Consider the following 22183-nt stretch of genomic DNA (forward strand, 5'->3'; position numbering starts at 1 on the left):
CTATGATACAATAAACTTTATTGGTGTAAAATTCAACCAATGAAACACTCCGTCGGATGCCGGTCACATAAGGCCAGATCTAGCCGAATGCCAGAAGAGCAGGAGATTTAGAATGGAAAATTTTAGGGCCATGTATGTCAAGCGATATTAACCTGACAAAATTCCAGAATAGGAAAGAATTTGGCTAAATGCTTAGAGTTCACCATAATGGGTTGTGACTGCGTTTCTAGCCAAGATCCTACATGACATCTCTGGCAATAAGAGTATATTCGGCACAGATTAATCATCTTGGCGATGGTGTAAGTATAGATCCATCCTGATTCAAAATGTTTGTAGGCAGTGTGGTGCAAATCATACAATCCCACTTCTGCCAGAACATTGGGCCTCCTGAGTCAGATCGGTCTATTTAGAGCTGAAATCCTAAAAGGACTTCAGTGTTATACTCATTGACGTTTTCCAGTTACTAGAATTTGAAGAGCATTTAGTAAATATCCCTCACCCTGCAGAAAATAATACCCCTTCTTTCTGAACTGTACTAGTAGCAGGTTCTTGAATTGGCCTTCGCAAACACGTAGCAGTCACCATTCTCATTTATTATGGAATGTTCTAAAAGGGCAAAGGATTGACACCCTCCGGCTGAGTTTAAGCTACAAGATGGGCATAGCCTTTGGATGCACACGCTCTCATGACACACTGAAGATTTCCACAGCTTTGCTACTCAAATCAGGCAAGGCATGACATCTTGCAGGAGACAGGAAGGAACAGCAGGAAGCTTTTCTTCCATCTTCCTCTGGAGGGTTTGTTGTGTCCTGTATGTTCGAGTCCGCTCAGAGTGGAGACTGGCAGGCGCGCTGAGAGAGAGGTCGGTTATTAGTTTCTACATGGTCCTCTAGCCCAGGAGGCTCGGTTTGCGTTGCTCGAGACACCAGAGCCCAGGGGTTTGGGATGAGATGAGCAATATCCTTCAAGACCTATTTTGACCTTTGGGATTTTGAGCAAGTAAAATGACAGATGTAGGGTGACCTCATCCTTCTCATGTATCCAGTCAGGCCACTCGACACAGAGATGTGAAAAGAAGAAAGGGGATAGATGAGGTACTAGGAAGAGATTAATAGCAGGAAGGGTTTCCATTTTATTGGAGGGACGTATACGCAATGATTATCTTCTTGTTTTTTAGCACAAGCCTTGCCTGGGAAATGCGGGCAAGTGACAGAATCCCATCAGGGCTGGCCAGCTCAGGACACTAGGCTCACAGAAATAAGCCTTGAGGAGAAACACATAGTGCTTATGCTTTACCTTGCATCGCTAACCAAGCAGCATCAAAGTCTTTGTCAAGGAAACCTGTATTCCACCTAGGCCACTCCACTAGCCAAGAACCAAAATATTCACAGATGCTACCCAAGAGAGGGCTTCTAACCATTCTCTGCATTCGCTTGCACTAACATTCTCTTCCTCATCAGTAAAATACATTTCCCATCATGTGTGTATGTAATTTGTATGCATAACATATATCATAGTTTGTAAATATGACATCATGCAATAGGCTCATGTTATATATTTATAGTGTTAGGCACTCTGGTAGCATAGTAGATTACAAGTTGCGCTGGTAACTGTGAGATCAGCGGTTCGAGACCACCAGCTGCTCACAGGAGAAAGATGAGGCTGTCTCCTGTAAAGAGTAATGGGCCCAGATACCCACAAGGGCAGTTTGACTTTGTCCTGTAGGGCTGCTATGAGCTGGCATCGACTTGATGAGTTTGGATACTCTGCGTTTAGAGCATATATTATGTGGCTTCTATTGTCTGGATGTTTGTAGATAAATACATGCTATCTATGTCTCTGTTTATAGGATACAGTATGTATTCAAACATTATATAAACTTAGAATATGTTTGAATACTGTATTGCCACATATGCAGAGATGTCATGTATTACAGACCACGTTTGCACACTCTGATTTTATACAGTGCTCGTCCATAAATATCTAAATACTTTCTCTTTAAACAAGGATGAGCTGTTTGCCAGTTTCATTTCTTGGGCACTGACCTGCAGCTCTCTAGTGAAAAATTATTTCTGAGACTAAAATCTAATGCTGTGACTAGAATGATCCAAATGTGACCAGTCTCTGGGAAAGAAAGAGTAAGCTGTGTGTGTGTGTGTGTGTGTTCTCCTATGGGAGCATCTGCCTTTCCTTAAGCAGAGTGTACCGCTACTCTCACTCTTAGCCATGAGACAAAACAGGCTGGGCCAAACCAAACACGTCCGTTTATAAAGTAAATGTTTATAAAGTGTAGATGTGACCCAATTATTGAACTTCTCCCTGAGACTAGATGCTACTTCATCCACACATATATGCACTCTCAATTCCTCCACACCTCCCCCACCACAAAAAAAACCCCAAATCATAATTGCATGTGGATGCCATTGAAAGCAAAGTGTTGTGTAAGTGTGCATTACTTGGCAACGCTTGCCTAAGTGAATGTTATAAACAGATTGTACTTTCACGTTACACACTTTGGGTTTTCTAGAAGAGCGTAGTCATTTTATTTCCATCTGCGCAATTTGGCACTACCCAGGCCTGCTATAGATGACTTCCTTGTTTTGGAATATTAAATGTTTTCACGGTGATCCACAGAACAATCCGTCAGCAAGCCACTCCATTTCACCCCCTCGTTGTCTGCCATCCCTCCATTGCAGGGACTCCAGCGGAGGAAATTAGGCTCATTGGGAGAGGATTAGACTGTCCAGAGCAACTAAAGCTCTCAGTCTCAGTCTCCGTGTTGTGGCTGAGTGGACAAGGGAAGGCCGGGAGCTTGTGACTCTGATAATAATCGGAACAACAAAAAGTCATGCTTACCAAGTAGATGAATTTTCCAATGATTATTCATTTCACAGAAATAAATACACAAATCACCCAGACAGGTTAATTAATAAATATCCAATAGAAGTCACAGTCTGCACAACTTTTCAGGATCTACTTAGTAGAGTTGGATTAACTCTCCATCATTTGTTAGTGAAGGCTTGACTTGGTGGATTTTAAAGCACCCCGAAGGCTTGGAGTCAGGCCCCAGAAAAGGGCCCAGAGTGAGAGTGCAGTTTCATCTAGGAATGTTCCTGAGAGCCACCGAGGTGACTGGAGGATTAGCCAGTTGTGTTTTTTTTCCACCATGAATATTACTTCTCAGATGTGCTGCTTTTTCTCTTTACGAGCCTGAAAGCTTGAAAGCGAAGTGTTCCAGTTGCTTTTCAGTGCCGTCTAGCTGCCATCAACTCATAGCGATCCCATGTGTCAAAGCTAACATCATTCCCAAGTCTTTCCACCCAGAGTGCAGGGGCTGGGTTCCTACAGCCAGCCTGTCAGCCAGCAGAGGAGCTCGGAAGCACTGCGCCACCAGGGCTGCTTACCTTGTACCTAGAGCTACACACACTCTGCGAGAAAGGAATGTGCTTAGCTTTTAGTATTTGACTTTACTAGGTGATAACCTCAATGGCTACTGTTCAAAAATTGAATAAAATCTCTTTTGTTTTAAGCTCGCCTACCTGGTACACCTTGTACTAGAACGTTGCTGAAGCTACGAGCACTTGCTCTCCCTATAAGCATCCCTCTGACAAGACAGGAAGGGGGGTAGCATCCACACAACCCTTCTCAGTTCTGAATCCTTAGCCTGCATGGTCTCAGATCAGTCACTCATGAATCATGAAAAATGTGATCCCGCATGTACGTGTTTTCACACCAACTGATACACGTGTGTTCATACGAGTATATAGATATATACGGAACTAAAATAGAAACGGGCATCTGGAGCATGGTTTTAAAAGACAACAGAATGTTTCAGAAGCCTCTTCAGCTTCAGAATTTGAGAAAAGTATACACGGTTTAATGGTTCCAAGTCAGCACCCTCAGCCTTGAACACGGGAAAACAGAGACCACCGGGGTGTTGGTAGGTCCTGAGCATCCTCACTGTAAGACGGCCTTTTACTTCCAGACATCGCTCCCGTTACCACTGCAGGCTCCCTGATCCTCAGGTCTCATTTGTTTAGGAACTTCACCTTTAGCTAACTCTCCGCATGAATGCTGCTACCTGAGACGTCTCATGAATAGGCTTGGGCCACTGGAGATGAAATTGTCCCTTGCTGATGTGTCAATGACACGTTCCCCTCAGCTGCATGTAATAGACAACTTTTCACAGCTTCTACTTCATTTTTAAAAAATCGACTGCCTTTAAATGGCAACTTTGTAATATGATGGAGAAATCTTGAGACAGACCTCTGAAAAGCATCTTCAACTCCCATGCAGTATCTAATTGCTCCTCTTTCAGATTTGACTACAGAATCCTGCTTGCCAAACTCCAGCCCCAATGTTCAGAGAGGGATGGATTATGGGGGTGCTAAGGAACGATGGGCGGTTATAAACCTGGGAAGAAACAGAAGCTACCAAATCTTTCTTCTTTGCCTTTCCTTAACTCCCAATGGCCCAGTTTCTGATGTGACAGGAGAGGGGGGGGAGGGGAGGAGAGGAGAGGAGAGGAGAGGAGAGGAGAGGAGAGAGAGATCAAACCCACAGAGAGAGAGAAGACTCAGGAATTTATTCTCTGTGATATCCTTTTACCTGCTGTTTCTTCTCCCCCTGTCCCCATCTCTGTTGTCCATCCCATTGCCTGAACCTAAGGGAAGCTGTTGGGATAGCCCACTGTCCCTAAGAAGTTTGCCTTTTCCTAGGAAGCCCTCAAGGCCCAAACCAAAGGACGTTCAATGTAATTGCAGACTTGCTTGGGGGAGGAGGCAGGGCTTCCTTCAAGACCTGGGGCTTCTGGAAGCTTTCTCCCCTGAGTCCATGCCAGGAAACGGAGGCCTCGCGGTTTCGTTTCTTTAGGTAACTGACTAATCTCTTCAGCATAAATTTCAGCTATGATTCAGTCTCCTGAAATTATCCAATAGAAAGGTAATAAATGGATGGATTCTTATTGTATTTTCCAGCAATAGTTAGGGGCATATTATAAAGCATTACACTGACTTTTTAAAAAGACTTTCAGAACAGATGTAATTTAGTATAAATTCTATCATGAGAGTAATCCTAATCCTGCTAAATGTATCCTTATTTTCTACTTATATTTAGTGACTCACCACTAAAGTTCTGTATATATATATATATATATATGTATATATATATATATAGTTGCTTTGTTTCCAGCAAGTAAACACAGAAAGCCCCTGGATTACGAACAAATTCTGTTGCTAAATCTTAAGTCAAATTTGTACATTAGTCAGAACGTTTAAGTACAGTTCGTATCTAATGTCAGTCAACTGTCTTGCTATATGGTACCTAGTGTCGCTTTCTATGTATAAAATAACATTAGAGAAACACTCCCCGATACACAGATACCTTTAGCATAATAATACAATAATAAGAATGCTTTGGTGTATGTAGCAAAACAGTATCAGTTTGTTACTAGGAACCATCTAAGATAATTATAGGATAGGCTTAATGAGGGCTGGTCCTGAACTACAAGTTGTACACACATCAGATGTTTGCCATTGTCAGTGAATACTTGAAGTATATTTTACCCACTGGAACTTACTCCACGTGACCCAAGATGCAATGGTCAATATGGCTCCCCTAGGACCCAAGTACCTTAGAGGTATTAATCTTTTTTTAACCCCGATTTTTTTTAAAACTGTTACTTCCCATTGAAGTTTGGCCTAGATCTTCCTGAGAACACAGTGGACAGGCTTAATAAATAGTCTTTCCTCCTGAGACTAGATGCTAACTCTCGACAACATAATTAACAGCGGTATGCCAGTCAACAAGTGCACTTTTTAATTCACGTCTGGGGAGCTCAGGTGCCTCCAACTTAATAGGGGCCACAGTGCTAGTTATCAAATTGACCGCCTTGACCCGACCTCTCCAAGTGGCTGTAAAACGATGCCTAGTAAATTAAGATAAATACCAAATCCCTCGGAAGAAACAGGTTTGTGTTACTACTTATGAAATGGGCATTTGGGTCTGGGGTCAAGACTTCACAATAAGAATATAAATACCAGCTAGGCGGGAGGAGGGGGAAGTGTGCTCCCGGTGATTGTACACACAAGATTATAGTGACTCACTTCGCTCAGCATTACGCTTGGCTGGAGATGTTCAATCCCTTTTGAAAAACAAGGCTATTGTACCCCAGGGCAAGGATTTTATTATCTTCAATAATGGGATTGAATATGCCAAGGCGTGGAAGCAGAAAATTAGATCTGCTGATCCCAGCGCCAAGATCAGAGATAGGGAAAGGCACAATGGGTCACTCTGGTGGGCTTTCCAATGTGGCAAGGGCCTGGGAACCCAGGGATTCGAAGTGGGGAAGTGCCGGAGTTCAACCAGGAGAGGTAGAAGTAGTCCTTCTAGATCAGGGCCTGGGCAGTAGAATGGAATCAGAGCATAGGCAGACATGGAACCTCTGCTATTCCAGTGTTACTGAAAAAGTGACCAAGGAGGCAAAGGCATGATGTAGTTAAGAGACCACTGACCAGGCTCTCTCCCTGAAAGGCCATGGCCAAATAGTGTAGAGTAGCCAGCAGGCACGACCTGTTTGAGACACCTTCCTGGAACAACCAAATTTGGTCAAACCAATCCCTGAAGACAAAATGCAAACTAATAAAACCAAAACAAGCCATAAATCTCTGACCTGAATTCTAATTGTCATCACTCACATCGAGGGTACTAAGGCATCAACTTCGTTCTCTATTTTCTTCCATGGTTCCTCTTCATTCAAACGGGGTACTATTTACTTTGCTTCCCTCTGCATCTAGATTGATTGCTTCCTGCCTTGATATTTGGGGAAGGAAAAAAAAAGAGGCTGTGATTTAGTTTGCTGTCAAGGCTCCGATTAAATGCAGGTCCTCTTTCTCGCCCAAGCCCTCTCCAGGGCCAAAATTAAATGAGACAACAGGATGTTACCTCAGCGTCCACGGCCTTCCGCAGGGCTGACCTACAGCCGGATATGTGCGGATGACAGGCAAAATGATGAGTGTCCACACCACATCTGTGGAGTATTCCACCAACCAGTAGAAACAGATACTCAGCAAATTGTAGCAACGGCCCTAAGCTGTTGATAATGTGTCCTCTGGAAGAAACAGGCCCAAGACTGCTCAGCTTCCAATAGGCATTCGGTCCAGCCTTCTTTCCTTTCAGGGGGCAGGGCAGTCTTAGTGGTGGATGATCCATTGCCGTACTAACTTTTCGGTAAATCTAAGATTATTCCAGAGGCAAAAGTTTATCATCCCCCCCCACCCCCATAACCAAGCCAGTGTGTTTGTATAGATGTTGCTCCAGAGAAGCCTTCCTTGGTGTGTTACATGGCAAAAGACTCAGGGAAAAAAAGTGCTTTCAAAAGGAAAAATTCATTCTTTGGTAAACCAAAGCCACTGAAATGTACCCCCTGGCACTGTCCAAGCTTGATGGGGTGATGATTCTTATTCAACCCACTCACCACACATCCATTGTTTCATTAAAGATACTTTTGAACCTGCAACACCACACCACCCACCCCCGCGCACGCACAAGCGCGTGCGGAAACACATACACACACACACTCAATGCTTCCTTTGGGGCACACTTTTGGCACAAACTTCTTGCTTCGAGGGCTATGTGTAGACTGCATGTGACAAAGAGGGTTCGTGACACCACAGAGGCATCCCAACACAAACGGCCAGGCAGTCCCCTACACTGTACTGCAGTCTCCCCCACATTGCCTTCATCTTTCGTGCGCCACGAGGGAGCGTGGAGAGCGCAGCTCCACTAGCTGCCTGTGTACAACCCATGCAGATGGCTGATTCGCCCACACCCAGGTCCAGCCCAGCAGAAGAGAAATCGTTGGCATTTGCACACCTGTCCCCACTAAGGCTGGTTATGTTTCCTCTGTCCCCCGGGACCACATTGCTGCCCCCCTTTGGACAGATGAGGCCGTTAAACTCTTGCGTTTGGTCTTTTTTTTTTTTCTGCCTCCCCACCCCACCCTCAGGTCATGGATTATCTGGAACCTTTGAAATGTTATCCTCCTGGAGGAAAAGTAGAGAAGACCAACACGTGAAAGAGAGGACTGCCGCCGTCTATGCCGACTCCATGCTCTCCTTTTCTCTCACCACTGCCATGTACCTGGTCACCTTCGGCATCGGGGCCAGCCCTTTCACGAACATCGAGGCCGCCAGGATTTTCTGCTGCACTTCCTGCATTGCAATCTTCTTCAACTACCTCTATGTACTCTCGTTTTATGGTTCCAGCCTGGTGTTCACTGGCTACATAGAAAACAATTACCAGCATAGCATCTTCTGTAGAAAAGTCCCCAAACCCGAGGTGTTACAGGAGAAGCCGGCGTGGTACAGGTTTCTCTTGACAGCCAGATTCAGCGAGGAAACAACTGATGCTGAGGAGGCGAACACATACGAGAGTCACCTATTGGTGTGTTTCCTCAAACGCTATTACTGTGACTGGATTACCAACACCTATGTCAAACCTTTTGTAGTTCTCTTTTACCTTATTTATATTTCCTTTGCCTTAATGGGCTATCTGCAGGTCAGTGAAGGGTCAGACCTTAGGAACATCGTAGCAACTGCGACGCAAACCATTGAGTACTCTACTGCCCAGCAAAAGTACTTTAGCAACTACAGTCCGGTGATTGGGTTTTACATCTATGAGTCCATCGAGTACTGGAACGCGAGTGTCCAAGAAGACGTACTAGAGTACACCAAGGGCTTCGTGCGGATCTCCTGGTTTGAGAGCTACTTAAATTACCTTCGGAAGCTCAACGTGTCCACTGGCTTGCCTAAGAAAAACTTCACAGATATGTTGAGGAATTCCTTCCTGAAAGCCCCTCAGTTTTCACAGTTCCAAGAGGACATCATCTTCTCTAAAAAGTACAACGACGAGGTCGATGTGGTAGCCTCCAGAATGTTCTTGGTGGCCAAGACGATGGACACCAACAGAGAAGAACTCTTTGATCTCCTGGAGACCCTGAGGAGACTTTCTGTCACCTCCAAGGTGAAGTTCATCGTCTTCAACCCGTCCTTTGTGTACATGGACCGATACGCCTCCTCTCTGGGAGCCCCCCTGCACAACGCCTGCATCAGTGCTTTATTCCTGCTCTTCTTCTCGGCATTCCTGGTGGCAGATTCTCTGATTAACGTCTGGATCACTCTCACGGTTGTGTCCGTGGAGTTTGGCGTCATAGGGTTCATGACATTGTGGAAGGTCGAACTGGACTGCATTTCTGTGCTATGCTTAATTTATGGAATTAACTATACAATTGACAACTGTGCTCCACTGTTATCCACCTTTGTTTTGGGAAAGGATTTCACAAGAACTAAATGGGTGAAAAATTCCCTGGAAGTGCATGGGGTAGCGATTTTACAGAGTTACCTCTGCTACATTGTTGGTCTGATTCCTATCGCAGCTGTGCCTTCAAATCTGACCTGTACACTGTTCAGGTGCTTGTTTTTAATAGCATTTGTCACCTTCTTTCACTGCTTTGCCATTTTACCTGTGATACTGACTTTCCTGCCACCCTCGAAAAAAAAAAGGAAAGAGAAGAAAAATCCAGAAAACCGGGAGGAAATTGAGTGTGTCGAAATGGTGGATATTGACAGCACCCGAGTGGTTGACCAAATTACAACAGTGTGATAGTGTCTGCTTGTTATATTTTCACCCTGGGTCTTATCAAAAGCAAAGATATTCTGTTAATGAAATAATGAAAATAAAAATTTGTTCTTTTTTTTTTTTTAAGGTACGAAACAGGCACTCCTAACAGAGCAAAGGACAAAGGGGAGAGATTGGGCATGGCGTGCTTTCAATCTTTCAAACCAAACAGGGATGTATGAGAAAGCTTTTGCAAACTACACAGATACCCACACACCGACCCTGGGAGACATCTGGTCTCTTACACTAAGATCAAAACAAAAAGAGCAGAGTAGCAAGCAGGACCCTATTCTATCCACACTGAAGACGCTGCTGTTCTGACAAAGCCTACTGAATACAAGGCCAACTGTCAAAGTAGAAATAGCTTTAAGTGTTGTTCAAACAAACCCCGTCAGTGTCAGCCATTGCATCTAGCTCTCCAAGATCCCGGGGAGATGATTGTGCAAGTTTTGTCCAACACAAGCAAAGCCAGCCCCTCAGAAACAGACACGCAGAAGGGCCCATCACCCCTGGACTGAAATTGAGTCACCCTCACATTCACCCAGGTGAGAGTTTTGTTGTCTCCAATGTATGTATGTTCCCCTACCAACAAAAGGTTCAACACACCTTTGGTTAATACACCAATTTAAACAAACGACAGTTCGGGCAGTACAGAGTCTATTTGGAAATATCTTGTTGCTTGTCACTGAATAAGTCTGCTGTGTTAGTTACAGCTCTTGGCAGGAGGCTCCTCGTCTCCAGAAGCAGAGAGCAAGACCCAAATACCTGGCAGGATGGAGGAGAAGCAAGTGTCTCCTGTGAACCCCGAGACAGCATCTCCATTTGAAGAGAAAACGAAAATAAAAAGCTGGCCAGATGGGACAGCTGTTTGTAGTTTGGCCCTACAAACTTTTTGCATGGATGCCCAGAAACAACATCTGCCCACACATAGCTGAGGAAGGGAAAATGAACACTGAATTGGTGCCTTGCCATCGCTTCCTGCTCATAGTGCCAGCCTGCCTTTGCGGACAGGCATACCCGTGAAGAACTGTGAGTGGGCTAAGAGGCCAAGCCGATATTGACTGTGACTTCTGGCCTGAGCAACTTCATAGACTTGCAAGGTAAACAAGGGCTGAAGGGGAGCTGAATGGAAATGACTGGGAAAAGGAATCACCAATACAAATGCACCCATGCTGGCAATCAAACTTTCTGGGTGTTGTTCTTAAAGCTTTATTCCCAGCACAACTGGCTGATCTTCCACTTCCTGTCTCCCCATCCTGGCCTCCTGCAGACATCCTGTGGGTGCCCTTTTACTTGACTGTACGCCCCTCCTGAACATGAACAACTCCATATGTTTCTGCGACTGCCCTGCAGAGTTCGTGGATCTAAATCATAAGGTTCCCCATTTATTTGGCCTACCACTACCCTTTTCAGGAAGAAAAAAATTTACTCAGCGTCCCCGCCCCAGCAATTAAAAAACGTTTGTACTATAGCCCATAATCAAAGATGCAGTGTAGGTTTCTGCTTTTTGCTGCGCACCCCCCTCACTGCCCCACCCCCAGGGGGCAGTCTCACCGACTTTGGGAAACACGGATCAAAACTAGTTCGCTCTGAAGAGGCCGTGTGTGCCGCCCCACGCCCGCCCCCGCCCCCGGCCGCTGCTGAGCCCCTGCGCGTTTCTCTGATCTTTAGAAATGAAACTACAACCTGGTTACATTTTAGGCAAATGGCCACAGTGTTTTCTTACCCCTTCTAAAGATGTAGCTTATGTAGACGTTCATTGTGGTAAGCTTTTCCCCAAAAGCATCCTTCTGGCCTTTCACAAGCAACACCCCTCAGCCCCCACCCCGCACCTTCCGCAGAAGAGGAAATAGAGACCTGGGAGCATTGAGTGACTCGCTCAGAGTCACACCATTAAAGGATTGCCAACATGGCCGACCTAAGAACAGGCAGACCAAGGGCAGGTTTTTCCTAAAATGATTCTTCCACCCCCGGCGAACACATTCCCAAGGACAGGACCTAGGACTTGATTGGTCACGGGGCAAGTGGGAGTTTTAGAAAACACTGAGGCTTAGGTGTGTGATGGTCTTTTCAAATAGCAAGTACCCATTGTGTCCCTCCCTCCACCTTGGGGTCCGTTGTCCACGCAGTACTAAATACACGTGCAGGGGATCCGAGCTAGCACATTACACACTTGCTCAGTTTCCCCTGCAGACCCACCAAGCGAGCAGATCACCATGTTATGCAGTCAACAAGAAGATAAGGAACTTGACCCCAAAGGGCACGTTTGCCTCATGGATCTGCAGCCTAGCCTCCCTCCAAGGTGACCTGCAAGCTGGCCGTTATGTATAAAACGCAACTAAAGAGGGTACTGGTTTCCTTCTGGAATGATCCGTTGCTAAATCTTTCAGAACAGTGTGTCCTTGACCAGCCATTGATATCATGTTGGCCACGTGGAGCGCCATGGCTTCAAGTGAGTCCACCAACACGCCACAACACACACGCGCGCGCGCGCCCCTATGAAATGGAATTTGTTGAGAATGTAATCATTCAATGTGGACAGCTGGAATGACTCGCTTTGGAACTTTGTTTTATGACAGACAGGAACCTTCCAACTTGATTGAGTCTCTGTATGTTGTATTTTTAAATGAAGGGCATTTTCAAACGTGTCACCTTCTCATGGCAGTGCTTGAAATCAAAGCTTCTGGAACTCTAATTGTGGAATGATTTTTTTTAACTGGGGGATTCTGCATGCCAAGATGTATTATTTATTGTTAGATCATTATTATTTATTTGTTACTATTGATTATTGCTCTGACAGCATTAGCTTAGCCCCATCATAGAGAAGTAAATCAGAAACACATCCCCATAACATTTAAGTCTTCATGAATTTATTTTTGGAAATACTATCATGAAGGAAGGAATGATCTCAGCAAATTAGTAGAGATATTGTTTTGTTGCTTTGTTTTGTTTTCATTCCAACCAATACCTTCACGTCCACTTTACCAAAGAAACCGATTTGGTTGGCTTTGCGTTCGTGTTTGTGATTTGCTCGCCAAAGAGAATATTCTATTCATCAAAAATACTTCTGCTGGCCTATTTTAAAAACTGTGAGCAGTGGGCTTTCTTGCCCATTCCTAGGGGAGGGGAGGAGAAAAATCAGGAGGAAGGTGATAACTTCTTATTGAATAAAACAGCCGAAGATATAAATTTACAGGGCGCTTGGGGGTGTGCAAGAGCAAAAATGAGACTTTAGCTAGGGCGTCAGCACTCCTCGGACGAAAAGAAGGACATTTGGTTCCAGAGGAAACATAGGGCAGGCCTTCATGAGACTTTCTCTCCGTTGTTCCAGTTCGTAACTTTGGTTTGGGGATTGAGGGTGTTGGGTGTTTGATCTGCATTAGCGGTTCTTTGTGTTTCTCTGGCTCCTGCCTTTCCTGCCATGTGTACTCCCTCAATTTTCATTCAGAAAAGGCTTCATCAGTGGCCATCCCCCATGGCCACCGTTATTTACACAATATGCTTCTCTTAATCAAGGTTCTTTATTGCCCTTTTTTCTTTTAAGTGACCATCACCCGGTTGTTCTGAGTGGCATGCTAGGCCCATGGCGCCACTTTTCTCCAGCCACAGTGACCGAGCTTGGCTGTCTCTAGCTGAAGAACAGATGGGAATGGGCAGTCGTCTCGGGAGTGCGGTGGGAGGCAAGAATTTTTGGACACGAATGTTTCCCTCCTCACAATTGCTTTATTCCTTTGGATTCTATTAAAGTATCGCTGCAGCTTGTAGTAGTGTCTGACCTGTGTGAATCTCTGTTTTCTCGTCTGTAAGATGGGGATGCTGACAAACTATCATTCAAGTCAACGATGACTACATGCCGTATATCACCCAGATTCTGTTCTAGGGGCTGGGAACACAACGGATAAAAATGCCACTCACTGCAGAGTTTACATTAGGAGGCCATTGCCATTTCACTGTGAGGGTTAAGTGCTAGAATGCTGGGGGCACACTCGGGGCAAGGGCTGGCACGTAGAAGGGATTCAAGACAGGATTGTTCACAATTTAGGACTCAGGAAGCAAAACTACATAGAAGGAGACTGTGGCCCAGGGTAAGGGCTATATTAAGACACTGGAGGGCGGGGTTCCACAGGCACCAGTGAATTCCCAGTTACTCAAAATCAAACTAGATAGCATCCCTTAGTATGGCGTGAGCCTTTGGGATGTTGGGGATAAACTATCATCTTTGAAGGAATGGGATACAGGCCTGAGGGTGGGGCTGGGCTGGGGCAGGGAAGGGCTCTGACTTCTTAATAACTGTGAACAAGCTACGAGAACATTTCCCTTAAGGAATTTGCTGAAAGTATGGGATAAATTAAAACACCGGGTATCTGAGGACAGGAAAGTCCTTAACAAGCAAGGGATCATGCCAACACAAAGGGAATGGTGAAAACATCCTACTGGGTTGGCTGGCAAAGCACTGAGCATGACTGCAGCCAACACCTAGAATTCCTCCCCGTGGTGTTGACAACTGTTCATTTCTGTTTCATGCCAGTCCAAGAGAAAGCAAACAGGAAAGTGAATGAGCTAGAAGAGGTTCACCTGAATAGACAGCATCCGGATGGCTTCCCAGCCTGCCTCTCACCTGCCCCCTCCTTGGTCCAAATGATCTGTTGGAAGTCCTCTCTGAAGTTCATGAGCGCACCCTGCAAGAAAGGGGCAGAGCTATGGACACTGTGCAGGTTTCCGAGCTTGATGAGAACGCGCACTATAAGGGCGAGGAGGAGCTTGTTGGAGTGACCTTGGTGTGCTCCTTTTGCGGTACAGAGAAAGAAATGCGGACCAAGGAGGTAGAAACAGATTTCTCAAGAAGCAAGGTACACACAGACTTACTTGTGCTCACTAATTGTTAGCATGGCTGGTGAAAGAACAGGTGAAATGGTGTCCTACTGGTGAGTAAGAAAACCCAAGTGTGCCCATGCATAACTTGTGTAATGTAACCTGTTATGTACCCTGCTTGCTAGCAATTCATTCCCTGCAAGAAAGCATCCCGGAGAGGAGCCTTGGAGGAAGGGGTCACTGTTTGGAATAGGCCAAGTACTTCCCCCTGGAGACTGTTAACACCAGATGAATCTTGGGGTAGAATTAAGCATATGCACACCCTTGTTTTTCACATAAGAAATGGAAACCTGGTGGAGGGGAATTACTTCCACAGATCAAGTGAAAAGCAAATACATGCCTATAATTGAAGTCTCCTAGTTTCTAGTTTAAGTTTTCTTCTTTCTGCCACTTGATTGCCAAATATTATGTATCTAAATTAGGGTGCCTTAACTTGGGAGCAAAGTCAGTAGGCTAGGATCCCTGGTTACTTGTTGGGCTGAGAACAAAAAGCTCAGCAATTTGAACCCACCAGTTGCTCCATGGGAGAAAGATGAGCTTCCTGTTCCCCTAAAGATTGACAGCCTGGGAAACCTACTGAGGCCACACTACTCGGTCCACTTGAATCAATATGAGCTGGAATGCACTCAATGGCAGTGAAGAGTTTTGGTAACTTGTGGGCCATCGAGGAGTTAGTGGGAGTGGGAACACTGAGCTGTCGAAAATTAACTTATATCCCAAAATGTATATATGGTCACTATGTTTTTTTTCTAAAGAGAGGGTTCCTACTTATCGGACTCCAAAAGGGGCTTGTGGCCCCCAAAGTGGTGATGAGTCACTGTCTAAGATCCATTAAGAGCTCATTGGCGGTGTGATCATGGTATCTTCATTTTGGCTGATAGGCAATCAAGAACTTCTCAACCATCGTTTCTCCAAGGAGCCAAAAGTGCTTGCCAACATTGGTCTCATCGTGCCCAACCAAGTGCTGGCGCTCACTCATTCGCTATCTGTGCACGTGTTCATTCTGCAAACACATTTTCAGCCCTCACTTTATGGCCCAGTGCTAGCTCACCCTGCTCTCTGGGACAGGATTGGGAAAGCGCCCTCCATCATGTGCTCCAGTTGTGAACAGTGACACCTTTGAGATTTCACACAGTCTTTGACCAATCCTCCACAGGTATTCCACCTTCAACTGAGTGTTCAATATGACTACTTTTCTAGCAGGGGTTTTAGTGGAAACGGAGTTTTCCTTTTCTGATAAGTTTCCACCTTATACAGGTTCTGGGTTGAGCAGGTTTTAGTGTATAACCTCATACACACACAGAGGGGGAAGGCAACAATGACAACATGCAGAAGTGGGCTCTGTCAAAGAAGCAGGGAATGGACAGTGAGTTAGCGAGTCATATGATGCAGCACACACGGTAGGCTTCGAAGGGGCTGTAAACAGGTGAATCCTTCTCGATCATGTGTGCTTCAGCCAGCCCTTGTAGCAGCTAACGCTGCAGTCCCTGGGGAGAGAATCAATCATATTCAACTTGATAATACTCATATTTTAGTGGACATACAAAATCATGACCATGGACAGATGGGTACATTTAGAGACTGATGTGTCTTGGACGCAGATATGCAAAAAGAAGCCTAGTTCTCTTGACTCCTAGCCATAAGCTAGTCATAGTATATGTTGATAGAGTAGTTTGGAAAATGATCTACTTGTCCCTGTTGGCTCTGATTCCCTGGGCACAATGGAAGGCATCTGGGTTGATGTAAGAGCAGAATAGAATCCCTACTGGTAGACTCACTAGTTGGCCATCTCTGAAGCACGAGGGAGGCACCAGTGACTGAGCAGAGCCACCTACATCAATCTCTCCCTGCCATGATAAAGGAAACCTTCCACTGAGATAGAGGAATATTGGTCTTACTTTGCAGCCTCTGATGTGAAGTTGCAGGGCTTTATTCATTGAGATCTAGAATGTGTTTTGTGTAATTCTTACAAAGTGCCAGAGACTCAACCTATTTCTATTGCCTATTCTTGTTTCATTTGGGGGAGAAGCCACAGGATTCTCTTTGTTAAGACAATGTACTTTCCAGGAAAAATATTGAACATGTTTGACTTTGGTATCCTTAATATTGAAATTAACATCCTGCTCAAACTGTCTTTGACACCAATCTCAGAAAAACCAGGGCCATGGTACTTCTCAGGACGGCAGATGAGTACACAAATCTGATAGAGAACCATTGGTTCTGTGCACACATACGCATGCACACATATCCATGAACATATATACATATACCTAAACCATATACACATACAGTGCACACATATACAATCCACACAGAGGCACATGGTAACAGCTATACACAACACACAGTGCATGTACATACATACTCATCCATACACATGAACACATACAGAGACATGAAGATGTGTACATTTACACACTTTCAGCACATAGACCCACAAAGACATGTGGAGCCTGTAAAACATTTGCGGGGAAAATGGAATGAAAAGATAATTAACTTTTCCAATGAACTTTTTGAAGCCCCCTTGTGTATCCACATGCACATAGACAAAACCATCTGTACACTGCCTTTTTTTAGCAAAGTATTTTATTGTGTCTTTGGTGCAGGTTTACACGGCAGCTTAGGTTCCATTAAGTTGTGTCCACACAAGTGGTTCAGTGACGTTGGTTACGTTCTTCACAACACCTGCCCGAATATTCTCACTGTGCCCTGGCTGCGGGCTGCATTTCTAATCATCCAGTCGTGCTGTCCTCTGACCTGCTCAGCTTTGTTTCCCGGTCCTTATCGGGTCTCAGGCAATTTTTTTAAAGGATCACAGTACTTACAGATGAGATTTGTTATTTTTTAGCCAACTTATTCTTTAGCCACACAGTGACCACAGAGGCGAGTTGTGATCCAAGGTTGGAAGCATCTCAGGGAGCCCTATCGCATCAGGCAAGCTGCAGCTCAAACCTACCAGCTACTCCACAGGAACAGACAAGGCTGTGTGCTCCCATAAAGATTTACGGTCTCAGAACGCCTATGTAGGTTACGATGAATTAGAATCCACACTGTGGCAGTGGGTTTGATTTTATTTTGGGTTATACATCTATCAGAGGAAAGATGATGTGGTCAACTGTTCCCATAAAGATTAGAGCCTTAGAAACCCTGGAGGGCAGTTCTACTTTGTCCTGTAGGGCCATTATAAGTCAAAACCAGCTCAGTAGCCGTGGGTTTGGTTCAGTGGGATTCACAAACACACACACACACATATATATATACGTATACATATATGAGGGGGTTACCCCCCCCCCAAAAAACCAGATTTTTTCAAAGCTATGTATTTAAATTGTTTTACAAAACCACCTTCACTTAATACATTTGCCAAATCTGCAATTCCTCCCCCCTTTTGGGCCAAAAATTGGCACGCTGAAATGGCTGTGTGAGCAGGTGCATTATCGTGGAGGCAAAACCAGTCTCCCATCGGCCACATATCAGGCCTTTTTTTGTTGTTGTTGCACATTGCTACGCAATCTTTTCAGAACTCCAAATAGAATGCTTGATTTACAGTCTTACCTAATGGAATGAACTCCAAATGAACTATTCCCCGTACACACACACACACACACACATACACACACAGAGAGCATCAGGCTTGGGGTATTACCCCTTCATATGTGTGTGCATTGTTTTAACAGGTCCTTTTTTATGTGTACTTTCTAGAGACATGACTGAACCTTGGCCAAGTCTTTGCACACTTCACCCTCATTCGGTGTTACCTTTCCCATCATCAACAATATTCAGTGTTTACTATCTAGAGAACAATTTCCTCCCCTACACCACCCATGGTAACCATTAACTAACACTGGTTTCTGTATATTGTTCATGTCATTTAATAAAAGTGAGAACATATATCATTGGGGTGTGTGTGTGTGTATGTGTGTGTGTGTGATTGACTAATGTCACACAATATAACATCCTTCAGTGTCATCCCTGGTTCAAGATGCTTTGGGAACTGACTTTTCTTTACCACCACGTAGTATTTTATTGTATGTAGGTAACACATTTTACTTATTCATTTATCCATTGATAGAGTGTCACTCAGAATCTGAAGAAACTCAATGGCAATGAGTCTTCCAGTTATCCATGGATGGGCAGGTTGTTTCCATCTTTGGCTATTGTGAATTCCTATGACAGTTCCTAAAACATTTAGGCATAAAGTTTGTGCCAGAGAAAAAGTCATTCTTGAGAGGCTAAAACCAATCAAAATTGTGGGAGGTGACTGAACACATGAGCCGAGAATCATGGATGTTCAAACTTCCCTATAAGTAAAGATCTAGAGCCTAAATCTGTATTTTTAAATAAAATAAACGAACCCCTTTTGTCTTTTGCATTGTTGGCAAACAATTCCTCCACAGGAACCTGGTCCGACTACATTCAGGTTCTATTTGTATAGCTCATGATCCTGTAATTCACCCACCCAGTTTAGGTCCTCTGAGCAGAATTATTGAGGGTTAAGCTCAAATGAGGTTCAGCACAGTTGTAGTAATTCCTTGGTCACATTATTGTCATGATTCTAAGTGTGAAACTGTGACAAAGCTCTAAAATATATGTCTATTCAAAACTCTACTCTCATCGAGTCCATTCTGACTCATAGTGACCCTACAGAAGGCTTCCAATTGTAAATTTTCATGGCAGAGAGCCTCATCTTTCTCCTGTGGATCAACTGGTGGATTTGAATCCCCAACCTTGTAGTTAACAGCCCAACATATAGCCCACAGAGTCACCAAATAGCCAAAACTAAAATCACTGCTATTAAGTCAATGCCAACTCATAGCAACCTTATAGAACAGGGTCTAATTTCTGTGAGTTTCAAAGACTGTAACTCTTCAAGGGAGTAGAACGTCCTATCTTTCTCCCACAAAGTAGCTGTGGTTTCAAATTGTTGACCTTGAAGTTATCAGCTCAACATGTAACCACGACACCACCAGGATTCCTTCACAGGGTCACCAGGGCTTCTTAAAAAGGTGTGTTTGGATATATTCTGCTTTTTTTCCCTCTAAGGTAAACTGTGTCAATTATACTCCCTCAATGCAAGAACACTTTGTTCTACTAAACTGACATTCCATGATGCTCACCTTCCTGACACGATCACTGAAGACAAAGCAGGTGCATAAGTAAATGTGGTGAAGAAAGCTGATGGTGCCCGGCTATCAAAAGATACGGCGTCTGGGGTCTTAAAGCCTTGAAGATAAACATGCAGCCATTTAGTTCAGAAGCAACAAAGCCTACATGGAAGAATCACACCAGCCTGTGTGATCACGAGGTATCAAAGGGATCAGGTATCAGGCATCAAAGAATAAAAAATCATGTCATTGTGAATGAGGGGAAATGCAGATGGGGGACCCAAAACCCATCTGTAAGCAACTGCACATCCCCTTACAGAATGATCATGGGGAGGAAACGAGCCAGTCAGGGTGCAGTGTAGCAACAATGAAACATACAACTTTCCTCTAGTTCTTTAATGCTTCCTCTCCCCGCACTATCATGAGCCCAATTCTACCTTACAAATCTGGCTAGACCAGAGCATGTACATTGGTACAGATAGGAACTGGAAACACAGGGAATCCAGGACAGATGATCCCTCCAGGACCAGCAGTAAGAGTGGCAATACCGGGAAGGTGGAGGGAAGATGGGGTAGAAAGGGGGAACCAACTACAGGGATCTACACATAACCTCCTCCCTGGGGGACAGACAACAGAAAAGTGGGTGGAGGGAGACATCGGATAGTGTAAGACATGATAAAATAATAATAATTTATAAATTATCAAGGGTTCACGAGGGAGGGGGTGGCAGGGAGGGAGGGGAAAATGAGGAGCTGATACCAAGGGCTCAAGTAGAAAGCAAATATTTTGAGAATGATGATGGCAACAAACGTACAAATGTGCTTGACACAATGGATGGATGTATGGATTGTGATAAGAGTTCTATGAGCCCCCAATAAAATGAGTTTTTTAAAAAAGATTCCTTTAACAATCTAATTTAATACAAAAGAAAAGGGAATAGAACCACGGCCACCAAGTCAATGTCAACTCATAACAACCCTAACAGACAGAATTACAACAGTCCCATAGGACTCCTGAGGCTGTAAATCTGTATGGAAGAAGACTTCCCCAACTTCTTCCCTTCGAGCTGCTGATAGACACAAACCATCAATTTTTCAGTTAGCAATCCAATGTTTAACCCACTACATCACCAGAGCTCCTTAAAGGAAAGAGGCTCTATGCTAAACATTTAATAACATAGGAGGAAAAAATCCTCACCCTAAATATAAAATAGCTAAATATTAAAATGAGGTAGGTTCTTACTATTATCACTAATGAAAGTTACTGAAATTGCATATAATTTTGTAAAGTAAAATTTCATCCATGGCAATAGATCCTAAGACAACATCTTTTCATCCATTGTAACCACTGTGGCAGTATTCAGAAATCTGATCCATTTCTCCAAAAGAGACCCCAGCATTATGATGTGTTTCTCGATATTTTTTCTGTGTTTCCTAACACTAGGGAAATAGACGATTCTGGGACTATTCCATTATTTTTAAACTGGAAAAAATGCCCAAATCCTAGAGCGCATACTTAGCTCAGCATGGCCAGTTTTGAGATGGATAAGCATCAAACCCAACTATAAACACTGTCACATATCAAGCTTAGCAAAGCATAGATCACATCACTTTTATCCATGACATGTCACACCTTGCTCAGGAGGAATTAATTGAAAACTTGCCCAGAACAACTTCCTACAAAGAGTTAAACCTCTTTTCTATCAAAGAACAGTAATAAACGACTTTTAAAAAAACAAAGTCGAGATATTTTAAAGGCATTTTAAGAAAATCAATAAAATAAAAAATATGACAAAATAATAATCTACAAATTATCAAGGGCTCATGAGGGAGTGGGGAGAGGAGAGGGAGGGGAAAAAAGAGGACCTGATGCAAAGGGCTTAAGTGGAGAGCAAATGCTTTGAAAATGATTAGGGCAAAGAATGTACGGATGTGTTTTATGCAATTGATGTATGGATTGTGATAAGAATTGCATGAGCCCCTAATAAAATGTAAAAAAAAAGAATTTTTTAAAATGCCCAATGCTTTCAGTGAAGGAAAACAAAAGCTGTATTTTATTTGACTTGAGCTTCCCTGATGCCTAAAATCTAGCTTCCAACATCCCATACACGCATGGAAACAAACTCAGCATGAAAAACCATCCAATTGATGATAGGCAATCCCACTTCTTCTTCACCTTCCCAGCTTTCACCAGAGGGCATTACTTCATGCTTCTGGATGGAGTTGATAGTCCCCAAGCCACTTAGAACAGTAAATCTGGAAAATGGCTCATGCCCGATAGACTTTCCTTTGATTTCAAAATCCCATCTTCCAATGAAACGCCCTGTCTTCAACCTTGGTATCAAATTCCTTGGTTTGAAACTGTTTTCACTGAATCATACAGTTTTTCAAATCTCCAATAGGCACACACCACAGAGTGTGTGGGCCAGGGGAATACGTTAAGGGTGACTTTTCCCTCCTTTTCTTGTCCAGATATTTGTGTGCCTTCAAACTGCCATTAGCATGTAGGCGGGCTTTATCTTTTCCCTCCAT

The 22183-nt window shown here is 44.0% G+C and overlaps 1 protein-coding gene and 1 pseudogene across 1 annotated transcript in view; both read left to right on the top strand.

The window, feature by feature from the left end:
• The window catches only part of PTCHD1 (patched domain containing 1), a 68598-nt gene extending 55236 nt beyond the window's left edge, over window positions 1–13362 (top strand). The window contains exon 3 of the mRNA XM_075539196.1: window positions 8006–13362. Coding sequence (XP_075395311.1) covers window positions 8006–9660 — 1655 coding nt within the window. The 3' untranslated portion in view covers window positions 9661–13362. The remainder of the gene's footprint in view (window positions 1–8005) is intronic.
• A 1013-nt stretch (window positions 13363–14375) lies between these two features.
• LOC142433190 (RNA-binding protein 48 pseudogene) overlaps window positions 14376–22183 on the top strand; it is a 191001-nt pseudogene continuing 183193 nt past the window's right edge.

The sequence above is a fragment of the Tenrec ecaudatus genome, chromosome X (assembly GCF_050624435.1).
Source record: "Tenrec ecaudatus isolate mTenEca1 chromosome X, mTenEca1.hap1, whole genome shotgun sequence".
Classification (NCBI taxonomy): Eukaryota; Metazoa; Chordata; class Mammalia; order Afrosoricida; family Tenrecidae; genus Tenrec; species Tenrec ecaudatus.